Here is a 17,198-nt window from a genome sequence, read left to right as displayed (position 1 = left end):
AAGAAAAAAATGTGTTTTTGTTTTCTGGCTAGTAGCACTAACAAGTATAAGGAGATTGGTGGTATTCCTAAATTTTTAAGAACAGTGCCATATGTTTTGAAATTTGAGTTTGAAACTTTGGTAAAGTTAATAATTGTATTATTGAATAACGAAGCTCTTTTCAGGTAAGAAGTGTGCAGCACGTATAAACAATAGGCCACACTTCTATTAATAAATTATATTTTGGCGACTACTTTAATCATGTCCAATTTTCTATGATCCAACAAAACACTGACCAGCTTCAAGTCTGGAACTGAGTCCCTTTAAAAGTAGATCGTTAAATACACTCGGGAAGTGTGAGAGGAAGTTGTAGGTCCCAGGCAGAAAAATGTGTTTGCAATTAGGACATAGTCCTTCAGGTATATTTCTGTTCGGGCAGAAAGTGTTCGCAATTAGGACGACACCCTCTTTTCCCAGCTCGCCGCGAGGAAAGGTCAGTGGGGTATGCGATGGTACAATTCAACATCCTTGGATGCAATGGTCTCTTCCATTGCATCGGCGGACAGTGGTCACTGCCAAAGAGGCACGGATATTAGGGTGCCGCTACCTTCAGGATTAAGGACTAATCCTTCAGTAGACACAACCAAATACCAATGAAACAATCACCACAGTCCGCCTCCAGCTAGCTAGTCGGTAGGGGTGGGACACCACTGAAGGTTTTCATTGCAAATCAAGATAATTACTTAAAACAAAAAAAGAAAGATTGGAAACAATTTTACTTGAGTTTAATGCTGATTAAGATAAGTAAAGAAGAAAGTTTTTAGATACAAAAGTTCTAGTTGTTTGTGATTGACATTTTCGAGAGGGGATGATTACTGAATCACTTGGGCTGGCGCACTGTTGTCTAATTTCGTTTTCTTACCCCTTCCATGGGTTCCTGGACGACACTGCCGTGGTGAAGCTCCTATTGTTGCGTCCTGTGGTGTTTTATCAAAACACCGGTTCTGCATTGGTCAAACCGATCCATTGGTGCATTTAGTTCCTTGCTCACACTTATGTATTTTATAACACTGTCCGCACAATAAACTTGTACTGAAAATAAGCATAGCAACTTGGACGTCAACTTGTTTTTGTCACCTCACACACTTAGGTATCTTAACACTGTCCACCATAATATCTCTTACACTCGGTACTGCTTAGTGGTCACCGACGGATCTCGATGGTATTCGACACCTCCGTCTTTCACCGTACTCGAGCCAAAACTGTTTCCACAAAATTTAGAATGTTATGGTTATGCCGAAATTGAGTTGACGTTTTGAATTCTATTGGTGGAAATTTGGAGGGAAAAGTTACAAGCAGCAAAGGACAGTTTGCAGTGATGTCAAACCTCCTATGCCTTCAGGCAATATATCCCCGCTACACCAAAGCAAAGTATCCAACCATATTATTATATTACTATAATTCTAGTGACACATCTTTGGAGTTTGCAACCAGTACAGGAGGATGCAGACCAGATGATCGGGACGTATAAAAGGGGTTATTGTGAGACAATGAGTTTTATGACTTGTGTCGCCAGAATGACTGGAGAGAGACACACAGTTCACAATAGCAGTGGCTGCCTCTGGGCCATTAGTGGAAAGATGAATAGAAGAGAGAGCTAGGTTAGCCGATAGTTGCCAGATTTAAGATATTCGCAAGAACGTTTAGTGTAAAGACATAGGGATTTCAGAAGTAAAGATGGCTGTGATGCGAGGCTAGACTCGGGGCGAATCCGTCATGGGCCATGTGTGGCGATTTAGGGTTTGCGAGGGGGAATCTTACAGCAATTGGCAAGAAGTTGCTGCGAAATCAAAGAAATGCTGGAAAGATCTAGAAATATGAAGAAATGATAGAATTCTTGAATGATATTAGAAAATAATTAGAAATGCAATATAGATATGAACAGTGGTGGAAAAGAACTGTTCCAAAGCCCCTTTTGAACTTAGAGAAGGAAAAATCTGTCCGATTCTGAGTTCACGTTTTTGAGTAAATATGTGAACATTGAAAATATAATTAATAATTGATAAGCTATATCAAATACATATAAACATAACTTCATTAACACAATATAAAATCGAAGACTAAATGTAAATAAGAGTAAATGGTATATATTAGAAAATATAATAAGATATGCAATAATATATTGAGTATAATTTAAGAAATATAATCATTTCCTTTCTATGGGAAATGGTTGACAAAAAGGGAAAGTTTAGGACAGGTCCGTGGGTGTGTTTGTTTGGGTTCCCTGGTTCCTTGACCTTGACTGGGTCCCTTTATATTGTACTTGCAGGGGGTTGTCCTCGCGGCTGGGAATAATGGCAATCGGTAATCCTTGGAAATTCTTGTTTGGCGCCTTCACACGATGACACGTGTCACACGAGGCTAAAACTTTTCTTATGTGCCGAGCCATATTTTTCCAATAAAAGGATTTTCTCATCTCTGCGAACACTTTCGCACTTCCGAAATGACCACGAATGGTATGAATATACCAAATCAATTTCGAAATGATCGATTGGGGTACACACACTCTCCAATCATTTGCACCATTATTCGTTCTTCTAAATACAATGTTATTTTCAATCTTATGAAGATTCTTGATTTTTCTCTCTTTAAGACTAAGTTTTCTGTTATCATCTTGCTTTAGAACGTGAATAATATTTCTCAACTTCTCGTCATCTTCCTGCAATTCGGTCATATTCTTCAATTCAGGGACAACCCTCGTATCAATATCATAATCAATTGCTGCGATCACTTCTTCAGTGTCAATGGTTTCAGTGTGACATTCCGTCACTCCAGTGTCAGTATTAACCGGATTTCTACTTAAAAAATCTGGCACAATATGTTGCTTCCCTGGCACATATCTAATGTCAAAACACAAATCTTGTATTTGTAAACACCATCTTTGTATTCTCTTGTTAGTGAAAGAACATTTCCACAAGTGTGTCAACACCTTGCAATCTGTTTCCACAATAAAATGTTTTCCTTCGAGGAAATCCCTTAATTTCTTGATTGCATAAATTAGGCTGAGCATCTCACGCTCTGTCGCAGCATATACTTTCTCAGTTGCGGTTAAAGTGCGTGAAATAAAAGCAATAACATGTTGATTTCCATCTTCATCATTTTGATATAAACATGCCCCAACTCCATAGGCTGACGAATCTACACTCAAATGAAATGTCTTGCCTTTCAGAGGATAATAAAGCATAACTGTGTTCAGGAATTTTTCCTTTATCTCTTCAAAGGCGGACTGCTGCAACGGACCCCACTTCCAACGAGTGTCCTTCTTCAGTAAAGCGCACAATGGAGCTTCTGACGATGACAACTGAGGCACGAATGCTCTATAAAATCCAACGAATCCTAGATATTTTCTTAACTCTTTCTGGTTTTTCGGTGGCTGTAGTTGTTGAATGGCTTCTATCCGTTCAGGTTGACATTTTATTCCTGACCCGGTTAAATTAAAACCTAAATAACCAATCTCCTTCTTTCCAAATGAACATTTTCTAAGCTTTACATGAAATCCTCCTCTTTTCAATCTATCCAGAATGGCTTCTATTCTTGACAAAAGTTCATCGTAAGTGTCGGCACTACACAGTAAATCATCGACGTAAACAGATGTGTATGAGAGAACTTCGCTCCCCAAAACCTGTTCTACGCAGCGTGCGCAAGCACTCGAGGAATTTAACATTCCATACGGAATCTTGTTAAAAACAAAAGTTTTCCCTCTATAAACGAAAGCCATGTATTTCTTACTCTCCTCGTGCAGTGGAATAGATAGAAAACATTGTGACAAATCAAGCGTGGCAAAATAAGTTGCACCTTGGTGTCGATATAATATATCTTCAATTGATTCACACCTCTCTGCATCTCGTTCAATGAATCGGTTCGCTAAGCGGAGGTCGAGACATACTCTAGGTGTATTATCATTCTTCTTTACAATCAATAAGGGTGAGGTGTGGGCGGAATATCCTCGTTTAATGACACCTTGCTCCAGCATAGTAATTATTTCTCTATCTATTATTTCCTTATAAGCCAAAGGAATGTAATTTGTTTTCGCCTGAAATTCTTTTATATTCTTCACTTTAATTTTATATTCATAATTCTTCACGTCTCCTGGAAAATCTGACATCACGTCCTGATAATTCAACAGCAATTTCAGTAGTTTACCTTGTTTTGTTTTATCTAAATCTTCTTGTTTACAAACAATGTTTTTAATTTCTTCCTCGGAATAATATTCCGTGCGCGTAGGCAACTTTAGAGCTTCCTTATTTATTGTTTGGCAAGCGTTTAGGTTGACGTCATCACAATATGGTTCTAATGAATGATTAATATGATCCGCATCATTTATTGGGAAAAGAGGTTCTTGAATCATGCATGTAACAATACGTGGCTGAATGGAAACATCGCTCTTGCGAAATGGAACTGCACATTTCTCATCTTGATTCGTGAAATTCAAAAGTCCCTTTTCGAAATCAATATTGGCTTGATATTCATGAAAGAAATCAGCTCCGATTATAACTTCAAATCTCAAGTGCGGAACAACTAAGAATGGATGAATAATAACAGTGTTGCCAAGTCTAACTTCACCAAGAATTTGTTGTTTAATTCGCACTGGCTTTTCTTTCGTGGCTGTCCTAATAATAAGATTAGATACGCCGATAACCGATGTTTGAGGTTCATTTTCTTGTATCCTTTGTAACATAAGGTGTGATATAGCTGATGACGTAGATCCTGTGTCTAATAAACAAATGCTTTCGGTATTATTAATCGTACAATTGGCCTCAGGCAAAGCACGAATCTTCGTAATTAAAGATGGGTACATTTTTCCTCCATCTTCCCAGAATTCGTCTTCGAGAGCTCCTATCGCTCTATCTAAAGTTTCTTGTGACGTTGCTCCACTGTCGGCATTCGTCGTCATTTTATTCATTGTTACATCAATAACTCCTGAGAGGGCCATGGACACGTTGTTATCATCGTCGGCTATTTCACCATGCTCATTGTTGCCAGATCCACCATATTTTCTTGGTTCGTCCATTTTCATTCCATTATTGTTATTATTAACATGTGAACGAAGTTCCTTTTGTGAAATTGATTGTTCCATCCATATGTTTGCATTGTTGCCATTTAGTAATCTATTGTGAATTTCCTTCTCTCCCCCATCTAATTGCGAGGAAGAGAACCTGTGGCGTTTCCCTGATTGGCACGTGTTACATTAGCTTGACGTTGCTCGTTTCTGCCTTCTTGGTTGGCGCTTGCTTCATTGTTGTTCGAAAAGTGCTGATATTCATTCCTGTTGTCGTTGTATTGGCGGTTATACCTTGGAATATATTCATTCCGTGCTTGGCGACGTCCTACGTTTATTCTATCCTCCCGTGGACGTTCAGTCATCACCTGAGCTGCGTTTACGGCATGCATCTGGCCACGCCTACCATGAGTATTGTTCTGAGGTTGGTTTCTGTTGTTCCTGTTCATTGTTACATTTCTTTCCTCATCAATCATACTGAATTCCTTCAATATCGATATAAGCTCAGATAACGTCTTCGGCTTCGCAGCAGTGATATTTCTTTGCAGACCAGGATGAAAATGTCTGGCTAATGTTCTGATAAGTTCATCTTCTGGCAACGGTGGATTTAAGACAGTGTTCAATTTCGCCATCCTCACTACATACTGGACGTAAGACTCAGATTTCTTCGAATCGTACTTGGACGTATACAATGTAAGCTTGATGTTAGTTAATTGGTGGTCTGAGAGATATTCATTCAGAAATAATGCCTTAAAATCGTCAAAAGACTGAATGGTGCCTTCAAACACTTCAAAGAAGGTTAACGCCTGCCCGCCTAACGTCTGACGTAACACCTTGGTATATAGCCTCCTTGGAATGTTCATAATTGACAAGTATTCCTCCAAGTTTCTTAGATACGCATGCACATTAATCTCGGCATTTTCTCCATCAAAATATGGTAATTGTATCAATTTACTATCTAACAGTTGTTTGGCAACAGCGCAACTTATCTGGTCATTACTTTCCGAATTAGTTGGGACATCAAATGCATTCTGAGCTACATTTCCGAAATTGTCATCAAACGTTTGTTCACTATTAGTGCCATTAGAATTTTGACTGCGTAACTCCGTAACCTGCTGCTCCAAACTTCTCACGTCGCGGTTAACCTTATTTTCTACATTCCTCACTTCTTGTTGAATTTTCTTGTTTAAATTTGTACTTAATTCCTGTAATTCCTTACGAACTTGAATTGATAATTGCTGAGGCGAATTCTGAATTTCTCGCAAGTCATTGTCTAAACTGTTCATTTGTTGCCTAATTTCATTAATAGATTCATTATTTATCCTAATTTCGCATTGCAGCGTTTCATTTTGCCCTGAAATTTCTAATAAGTCCTTTTGTACTGATCGTGAGTGATCACTGAACTGATTTTCATAACGTTCATACCGCGTGGATACATCTTGCGCAATGTTTTTCTCAAAATCAGTGACGCGAACGTTGACTTGTGTTTCTACTCGCGTAATCCTCTCTGTTATTGACGAAATATCTCGCGCCGTTTCTTCTCTAGCGTCTTCAATGTCGGTTCTCAAAGCTGAAATATTTTGAGCGGTTTCTTTACGTAAGCCTTCTACATTTTGATTATTTTCCTCCCTTACATTATCAATCCTAGCCTCCAAATTTGACCTGTTCGTTGCCATTTCTTCCCTGAGCGCTTGTATACTAATAGCATGCTCTTTACGCAAATTGCTAATATTGGCATTTATTTGCTCATTTTGAATCTGAATTATCTGGGTTAAACGTATAAACATATCCTCAATAGTGGTCGGCGGCTGTTCAAGATTTATGACCTGTGAGAGACTGACATTTTCCGACGGAGACCCAACATCTGTAAGCACAGAAATTTGGTGCACGGCGTTTTCATTTTCAGTGCCTTCCATTTCGAGGTTCCCTGCTGAGCTTGTGGCATGCAAACCGGCTTCTTCTACGAGATTTTTCTGTAGCCGCGTCAAAGGCATGGTAATCGCTTTCCCAAACAAAACGGTCAATAGATAACGGGATACGAAAGGAAAAGTTCCCTAGTGTTCACTCAAAATCGGACGGAAGTTCAGTGTTGTCAACTGACGATTTGACAATTTGCTAATGAAGATTATGCAAACACAAGTATAATATAAATTAAATAGCCCCTTTAGAACATGGTTGCAACAACATACCAAAGACATGCACAAAACTAAACAAACAAACATGCTACAATTAAATGATATCATCACAGTGCTAATATGGCCAGATAACCCCCTGCTGAAACGTGACTAAATTGCCTGGGCGCCGTGAAAAAGTTACTGGAGATGCAATGAAAGAGATGGTAGCCCCACGTTGAGAGCGTCATGAAAGATGCGATGGTACAATTCAACATCCTTGGATGTTGAATTGTACCATCGCATCTTTCATTGCATCGGCGGACAGTGGTCACTGCCAAAGAGGCACGGATATTAGGGTGCCGCTACCTTCAGGATTAAGGACTAATCCTTCAGTAGACACAACCAAATACCAATGAAACAATCACCACAGTCCGCCTCCAGCTAGCTAGTCGGTAGGGGTGGGACACCACTGAAGGTTTTCATTGCAAATCAAGATAATTACTTAAAACAAAAAAAGAAAGATTGGAAACAATTTTACTTGAGTTTAATGCTGATTAAGATAAGTAAAGAAGAAAGTTTTTAGATACAAAAGTTCTAGTTGTTTGTGATTGACATTTTCGAGAGGGGATGATTACTGAATCACTTGGGCTGGCGCACTGTTGTCTAATTTCGTTTTCTTACCCCTTCCATGGGTTCCTGGACGACACTGCCGTGGTGAAGCTCCTATTGTTGCGTCCTGTGGTGTTTTATCAAAACACCGGTTCTGCATTGGTCAAACCGATCCATTGGTGCATTTAGTTCCTTGCTCACACTTATGTATTTTATAACACTGTCCGCACAATAAACTTGTACTGAAAATAAGCATAGCAACTTGGACGTCAACTTGTTTTTGTCACCTCACACACTTAGGTATCTTAACACTGTCCACCATAATATCTCTTACACTCGGTACTGCTTAGTGGTCACCGACGGATCTCGATGGTATTCGACACCTCCGTCTTTCACCGTACTCGAGCCAAAACTGTTTCCACAAAATTTAGAATGTTATGGTTATGCCGAAATTGAGTTGACGTTTTGAATTCTATTGGTGGAAATTTGGAGGGAAAAGTTACAAGCAGCAAAGGACAGTTTGCAGTGATGTCAAACCTCCTATGCCTTCAGGCAATATATCCCCGCTACACCAAAGCAAAGTATCCAACCATATTATTATATTACTATAATTCTAGTGACACATCTTTGGAGTTTGCAACCAGTACAGGAGGATGCAGACCAGATGATCGGGACGTATAAAAGGGGTTATTGTGAGACAATGAGTTTTATGACTTGTGTCGCCAGAATGACTGGAGAGAGACACACAGTTCACAATAGCAGTGGCTGCCTCTGGGCCATTAGTGGAAAGATGAATAGAAGAGAGAGCTAGGTTAGCCGATAGTTGCCAGATTTAAGATATTCGCAAGAACGTTTAGTGTAAAGACATAGGGATTTCAGAAGTAAAGATGGCTGTGATGCGAGGCTAGACTCGGGGCGAATCCGTCATGGGCCATGTGTGGCGATTTAGGGTTTGCGAGGGGGAATCTTACAGCAATTGGCAAGAAGTTGCTGCGAAATCAAAGAAATGCTGGAAAGATCTAGAAATATGAAGAAATGATAGAATTCTTGAATGATATTAGAAAATAATTAGAAATGCAATATAGATATGAACAGTGGTGGAAAAGAACTGTTCCAGGTAGGAGCAGTTTACGGCTCTCTTGCCCTTAATCCACCCATAATTATAATACAAATTACTTTTGGTCATGATTCTTACAGGTTCTTGATGACCTACAAGAGAGGCTGAGTCGCACAATTCGATTCCCACCTCCTCTACAGAACGCAAAGTTCCATTACGGCATGAACACCGACCACCTGAAGATGGTCCTGAAGTACTGGTTGACGCGATACGACTGGCGCGAGAGGGAGGAGTACCTGAACAAGTACCCGCAGTACAAGACGTCCATAGCCGGGCTGGGCATCCACTACATACACGCGAAGCCGCAACTAACCAAAAATGCCAACGGCACCCCGGACGTCGTTCCGCTGTTGATGCTGCACGGGTGGCCGGGTTCAGTGAGGGAGTTCTACAGCATCCTCCCCCTGCTGACCAGGAGCAGAGACGAATCGTTCGTGTTTGAGGTGATCTGCCCGTCTATGCCGGGATTCGTCTTTTCCGACGCCACCACCAAGCAGGGGCTCGGGGCTCCCGAGGTAGCCGTGATGATGAGGCAACTGATGAGGAGGCTGGGCTTCCACAAGTTCTTCGTTCAGGGTGGCGGCTTTGGGGCTATCGTTGCCGACTATATGGCGCTCTTGTATCCAGATAGGTAAGTAAGCGCCTTTTTGTTTAATGCCCTATTTGATTTTGGTTTATTTTACTTAGATTTTTCTGTCACTTTTGGATAATCGCGAAGGTGAGGACGAGTGATGATATGATGAAATTGATGAAACCTGAGTCCTAGATTCAAACCCGCGGGACCCCTGGCAACGTAGCTTAACAATCATCACGGATGTCGGTTTAATGACCTATTGTGTCCGCTGGTGACCGTGATCTCATTGAATAACAACAATTAAAAATAACAGTCATTTGAGTACCAGATAGTATATTTTGCCCTGTGTTGACACCTCACACGTCTGAAGAACAATAAGGTTCCAAACAATGACAATTTAAATGCATTTGCATTATGATCCACCGGTTGAATTAATCTTCACAATGTGGAGAAATGAATGAATGATTTGCTTTATTTTACTTCCCTTTTCTATCACTTTTGGCTAATCTCAAAGATAAGGATGAATGGACGAAAGGATAGTCGCAAACATATATGGACGACACAATACGAGCCGCACAGAGAATTATATTGGCTGTAAGTCCAAACATCAGAGTCTCGCTAGTATGCAAAATGTAGTCGAGGGTGTGGACAAAGAAACAGGAACTTTGTTTAAGACGATTTTAAGTACACTTTATAGAGTACTGCATTGAACCACTTTCGCTCAAAAATACTCGATCGAATCTCCCACGGTCGAGCGTAATTCGCTCGAATATATAGATTATCAAATATATTTTTAATGGAACAATAATCGTACAAATATATGCGTAAAAATACGTTCTGGTAGTTTCAGCCCATAATCATCTATTCATTTTCATACAGTGAATGTGTTATAAAGATGGACTAAATTACATTTTAACATGAAAATGATGACTATGTTCACTTCGGTTTCAATTTCACTGCGTCTTTCACTTCACGATCCATGTTTGAAGGGCCAATACTGCAGAAAAATTACGGTTACACGTGAACTGCTGGGTTTCGAGCGTATACTGATGGTCTTGCCTGTTCGAGCGAAATTCGCTCGTGACGTCATGGTGATCGAAGAGCTGTCAGTTCCTAACGCTATCTAGCGTCGTAGGTGCGAACTATTTGCCGGACGAGCAAAAAACGCTCATTGCAGCACTCTAAAGCTTATTCAATTTCCGAATTATCTACCACCTATTTCGGTTCCCAGATCAAGACACATTAGACTTCTGAAAGCTAGTTTTTTTAAAAATGGTATGTATCTTCAGTTCTGCCTCGTTGATCGCGGCCCTTTCATCCAGTGACGCTAGCTTCAAAATTTCTCGTACTAACTATCTTATTTCAATACGTCAAATCCTCCTCCTAAAAGCATTCGAATTCGATAATTCTTCTTGAGTTGAGCATTACTTGCTTCTATCCCTAACAGGCCTATTTCCATACAATGAAACAAGTATAAAGGTTTTATATAGCAATGTTTCAGCTACATTTACGAAGCTTTAATCAGGCTAAATGGTTTTACAGTTGTCTGTTTTATTGTAAAATTATTTAACATGATGGCCCATGGGCCATCTCTCTCTCTCTCTCTCTCTCTCTCTCTCTCTCTCTCACACACACACACACACACACACACACACACACACGCACGCACACGCACACACATACAAACGGGTTGGGGTGATTTTATTGTTTTTAGGTTTATATCCGAAACAATCAATGCATACCATTAAGGAAAATGATAACAAACGGCCTTGTCGTTGTCTATTCATGTTTGATGCACATGGGGCATGTTGTTTAATGTACGCATTTCATATCTGCTTTGACTATCATTTTAATCATAAATCTGGATGGATCATTTAACCTTTTACAAATTCATATGTTGCTTGGTTTCCCAACAGCGTCCGTGGACTCCACTCCAACATGTGCACAGCACCGACAATTGATTCCACATTCTCCAGAATGCTCCTAAGCCTTTGGCCTTCCATGTTCTTCACGGACCTTCACCTCAGGACGTTCTATCCTCTCTCTCGCACCTACGGCTTCCTGCTGGAGGAGAGTGGCTACTTTCACATTCAAGCAACGAAACCCGACACCATTGGTAAGCAACTCGACCGAGGAGATCTTCATATGAGTAGGGGTAGTAGTACAGTTCGAAGAACGAGACTGGGCCTTTCGATACTTATCGAGATGATACCGAGAACGAGACCTACCGCTACTGTCCGAGAGTGTGGTCCTGTTCGAGACCCATTCACGCAAACTATAAGGGTGATTTCTTGGTTATATATATATAGGATATAATGTTGCCTATTGTGCACAAACTAGTAAGTTATTTTTTTGCACATTTTGTACCTATTTCGAGACGGACTAAGGCGAGATCAAGATTTTTCTTTCGAGAATGGATCGAAATCGAGACAAGCACTCACAATTCGAGACGAAACCGAGAACAACACGCACTTGAGACGAGGCAGAGAAGAAAACGGACTTCTTCAATAAGACGACACTCTTTCTCTCCGTTTGCTATCTTTACGTCACTTTTCTACCTCTTTGGGTACTCGCGACGATTATGATGAATAATGAACGGATAAAATGAAGATGAGAGAACCAAAATTATATACCCATGGCACACCAGGGTTCGAACTTGGGACCTCTGGATTCGTTCAGCTATACGCTGACCGCTCCGCCAAGGAGACTGTGACGATATTATTCTATCTCGACTGATCTCTATACCATCCAAACACAGTCAGAACTCAATATGCATCAAATCAAGATGGATGCATTTTTAATGCATCAATTGACACGTGTAATTTTGTTATCTTTATCTTATCTTTGTAAGATCGTGTCTGATCTTACCAATTAATGCATTTTAGTGCATCACACGGAACAGAATCTAATAAAAGTACCCCTTTGCCTTTATGCATTTCTGTCTGTATTTTGACACACCAAAAAGTGTATCATTTACAGTTTATGCACGTTAATGTGTAATTGGAGTCAACATACGCGTATGTGTGTCAATTGACATGCTTCGAGTTCTGTGTGCAGATGAGAATCGCCACTCCGATGGCAGAGTGCTTTAAATTGGTCGATTCACCACTTCGTCACCGAAGGCTTAGAATTCGAGTTCTGGCCTGAGCACGGATATTTCTTTGTGTGTAACCCTTCATCAAGCCCATATAATCACCATGCATGTTTATCATCATCATCATCACCTTTAAGTGGAGTAAAGCGACGTAAAATAGTAACAATGCAAAATACAAACAGATAGGCTAATCGGGACCGAACCACTATGGGACTTCACCGGGTATCGAACCCGGGCCCCCTTGATTACAAGGCTACGACATTACCACTACACTATCAAGGGAGGCATCATACCAGAACCGCACGACTCCTTCTGCTGTTTGGTTATTAATTTTACAACAATTACTAATATTATTAGGGTAACAATGGCAGACAGAGTGACAGGAAGAACCAAAGAAGCGACAAGGAATTGTGCCATCGCAGCATTTGCTTGGACTGAGTGAAGATATTCAATGGAAAACCGCAATTTGATGCCAGAACCGACAGTTTCGAAACTTTGAACCCGTGCTCTCCCGAATGCGTATCCATCATTCTGACCACTCGCCCAATCGTCCCTTTTCAGGTGTTGCGCTGAGCGACTCCCCTGCGGGACTCGCCGCTTACATCCTGGAGAAGTTCTCCACATGGACGGACCCCACCTTCACGAACCGATCGGACGGAGGCCTCTCCATCAAGTACAACTTGGACTCGCTGCTCGACAACATAATGTTCTACTGGGTCACCTCCTCCATCACTACCTCTATGAGGCTCTACAGCGAAACCTTCAACAAGAAGTACTTTGAATACGACTTTGGCAGGTGAGTACTTTCAGGCAATTTATGTGTGTGTGTGTGTGGTGTGTGTCTTTATAAAATAACATTTACGATAGATTATTGCAGTGACAGACAGACAGACAAACTGACATGGGGAAGAGAGGAGAGAATACAACGTAAGGACATGTACAGTGTCGTTCACGGTCAATCAACCAATCACTCAATCTTCACTTTTCACAACGATTCTTCACATTTTCTCAATCGCGCGTGAGTATACTTAACTTCCTCGTCCATATTTCACTTCTCAAAAGTCTTCAGTCGCTGTCAAATTCCTATTGTTTCTATAATTCAACCTTTTTGTTCATCGAACACCCCATTAAGTTTTCCTAAGACCCAGGATTCAAAATGGGCTGGAACGGCACTCCGGTTCGTGAATATCTGGAACCTTCTCGTCTCGTCTAGTCAGAAGATTACCTCCTGTTTCGCCGAATGCCCCCGAGGCAAATATTCCACCTAAGCAAAGTTTTCGGCGAAATGGGAATTCCCGTTTTGCCGGATCCCCTTTCGCCGAATATTCTGAGGCGAGGAGAGAATTTTACCTCTTCTGGAAAATTTCAGTAAGTGAAAGGGGGGGGGGGGGGAATTCAAGCAAGACAAAAATGTATTGAAGATGAAAGTGAACGCATGCTAGGTTTAAATAATCGGATATGAGAAACTGGTTGTAAATGCAAAGAATGTTTTATTTTATTGTTTTTAAAGGGTAGCGACACTAGATTTCATGTGATGAATTAATTCATAAACATAACTTTTTTTCCTTTCCAACTCTTACTCTTTTCTGAGAAGAATATCAGCAAAGAATCTATCTGCTAATTTAATTAATTAGCGGTGTAGGCCTCGACCAAGAAAAACCTACCATCTTCCTTGGAACTTATGAATAAAAAACGTGGAGCGACATTTAAATATTAAAACGGAAATTGTTCCCATTGCTTGAAATTTCCTGAGTTCTCAATGAACTCATCAACCAGATACCATAATATATATTTCTAAAAACAAGAGGCATCCAATATATAATTTTACAAATTTCATTTTAATGGTTATATTTCAAAGCGCAGAATCAAAGAAGACATCCTAATTAGATTATATATTGATTGGTTGATTTGTTGTTTTAAGTCCACTTTATGGACAAGTAGGCTAATCGGGACTTGACCTACAGTTTAAAGTGGGATCCGAACCACTGTGCCATGTGCCTCCCCCGGGTATCGAACCCGGGACCCCTTGATTACAAGGCTCGACGTTACCACTACGCCATGCAGGAGGCCCCCCCTAATTAAATAAATTCTAATAGAAAATTATAAATTTTACATTTTACTGAAATTTTATGAAGGCAATTAAGCACAAAATAAATGCTTACTATTAAGCATATATCACATATATTTGCAATAAATGATGGATTAAAGCAGTAAAATGCATTTCACCCCTTGCTTTATAATTTCTCCTTACAATATGCTCTTTGGAAGGAAGGACAAACTAGTGGCTGATTAAAATTAAACATAGAAATTTAGCATATGCAGATGATCTTAACTGTGAGTAAAAACAAATCCTAACGTTTTACATTTTACATTACACCATTATCATTTGTAATAATTAGGTAACCCGAGGTTCCCCTTGAACTCTAGATTTCTTAACCCAGGTAAAACCCTAACCAAGGTTTCAATGTAATAATAATAACACTAAAATGTTTTTAAACAGTCAATTGGATAAATTTGAAGATTATGAAAAGCTAAGTAGGCTATTCCTGATGCTCTGAAGCAAAGGGTTAAGTAATAATCAGAACTTAATTGTAAATAACATCCTATTTGAATATATTTACCACTCAACTAGTTAGGAGTAATGTTAACAAATGAAATTACTGTTACATGTAAAATTAACAGTAACCTAAGTGTAATTCTGCTAATTCATGTTACTTTTGTATCGTAAATTGTTATCATCTCGTGTAATTGGAAATAATTCAAAGTCTAAATTAATTTGAAAAATATTTTCTGTTGCTGGTGTAATTTGAATGTGAAATTTCGATATCTTACTATAAAATTATAATACCTGTGGAAAACAATAAGAAACCAAAGTCACTACGCCACTGATAAAATCCGAGGCTGTAAATGCCGATTACACAAGTTAAACAGGTGTGCTTTGGCCTAAAAAATCTGAAACTTCCCTGTGGATGGAAAATTTCCTTCATTCAAAATATTTCGGCGAAAGAGGATTCGGCAAAACGGAAATTCCCCTATCGCCGAAAATTTTACGTAGTTAGATTTGAAATCTCATATAATGCGCCTCTGGGCCATTCGGCGAAACGGGAAGACACGAGTCAGAAATGGCAACAGGCCGTACCGGTTCGTTTAATGTTTTACATGTTTCACTTTCAGTGTGAGCTAAATTGTTAATACTTTTCAATACGTATTTTAGCATTCATATAGCTACGTGTGTTGTTGCCGCGAGGGGATTTAGTAGAGTATGATGACGTCTACTTTACCTTCATCTTTTTGTGTCTTGTGGTTCTCGTTTTTAATTCTTTACTTCTTAATTATTATTACTTATCATGTCTTGCGGATTCGGAGGGATTCTCCTACACAAGATATTTACACAAATTCGGGCTCTCTCATTATGGCCCCTCTATAGTCCATACTTTCGTCATTTTTATTTTTCTTGGTTAAAGTGGGCTGGGCATCCTTTATCCAACTGAAATCAAATCGTTAGTCGTTAATCTCATCGCTTCACTAATTAGACAATAAAAGATAACTCCATGTTAACGAAAGTAAAGCATTCCGTTTCGTGAAAATTTCCATTTCAAGCCCTGTGTAAGACCCCCTAAAGCTTATCGCCCACCGAGACGCCGGAAACGTGCCACCCAAACTTACCCAAACTTCCGAGTGGAAAATTCCACGTGACTTTTTGAGGGTAGTCTGCCCATGTACCCCGCCGCCACGCTCCGAACCACGGCGCCGCGCGGAACATTTTCCATGCTCGGCTACAGAGGAGCCCGAGCATGACGCTTGCCGGAGATTAACGAGGAGACGCGGAATTACACGAGAGGGCATTTGGAGATGCAGCGAATGGAAAATTTTCCACCCTAGAAACCTGTAGACACAGATTAGATATAGGTTTTCTGGCATGGCAATCAGTTCCGGGTGTTTAACTGTAGTGGACATTACAGCATTTACATTCAATATAAGCAGACAACAGAAGTTATGTTGCCGTGTTTCCCCCGTCTCAGTGGGCGATAAGCTTAAGTTTTGTTTCGCTAGTGTCATGTTGGTGCTGCATTTACACCCTCCTAAAAAATCTTACTTACCTCCCCTTCCCATGATCAGATTGCAAATTCCGAATAAACGCCTGTCTCAGTGATTTCCACATATTCTTGCAGATTCCCAATAAAGGTACCAACCGCATGTGCAGTGTTTCCCAACGATGCATTGCAGATGCCGCGTCTGTATCTACGCGGACGTTACATAAACCTCATTCAGTACTCCAACATGCCAAGGGGAGGCCACTTCGCAGCGTTCGAGGAACCGAGGCTTTTGGCCAAGGACATCTGGGAGTTCGTGGCCCTCGTGAGGAACGCGACGTGTACGGAAGAATGCGATGACTGCTCGCAGCAGCTGTCGCCGTACGAATGCGGTGAGCGTACCTTAAAGATACAGATCCTGCGAAGGGAATCGGATGTCATCACGAGGAAGCACCCTCGCTGTAAACCCAGAAAGGAAATTGGGATTTTGTGATTTCTTGTCTTTTTTTTTTTTTTGGAAGAATTTGTTAATTTGGCGTACACCTAATTGTTTCACGAATGATTGTCATTGTACAGGATATTTAAAATAAAGCCTGTTTGTTGTAAACGAGCAAATCA

At 40.3% G+C, this 17,198-nt stretch overlaps 1 protein-coding gene across 3 annotated transcripts in view; it reads left to right on the top strand.

Annotated features, from left to right (window-relative positions):
* LOC145998832 (juvenile hormone epoxide hydrolase 1-like) overlaps positions 1–17,198 on the top strand; it is a 33,576-nt gene extending 16,378 nt beyond the window's left edge. For all 3 annotated transcript variants that reach the window (XM_083135494.1, XM_083135493.1, XM_083135492.1), the window contains exons 4-7: positions 8,959–9,509; positions 11,369–11,568; positions 13,108–13,342; positions 16,719–17,198. In XM_083135494.1, the coding sequence (XP_082991620.1) occupies positions 8,959–9,509; positions 11,369–11,568; positions 13,108–13,342; positions 16,719–17,073 (1,341 nt within the window). In that variant the 3' untranslated portion in view covers positions 17,074–17,198. The remainder of the gene's footprint in view (positions 1–8,958; positions 9,510–11,368; positions 11,569–13,107; positions 13,343–16,718) is intronic.

Source organism: Lepisma saccharinum, chromosome 14, assembly GCF_977018435.1.
Source record: "Lepisma saccharinum chromosome 14, izLepSacc3.1, whole genome shotgun sequence".
Lineage (NCBI taxonomy): Eukaryota > Metazoa > Arthropoda > Insecta > Zygentoma > Lepismatidae > Lepisma > Lepisma saccharinum.
This window is presented reverse-complemented; position numbering and strand designations above follow the sequence as displayed.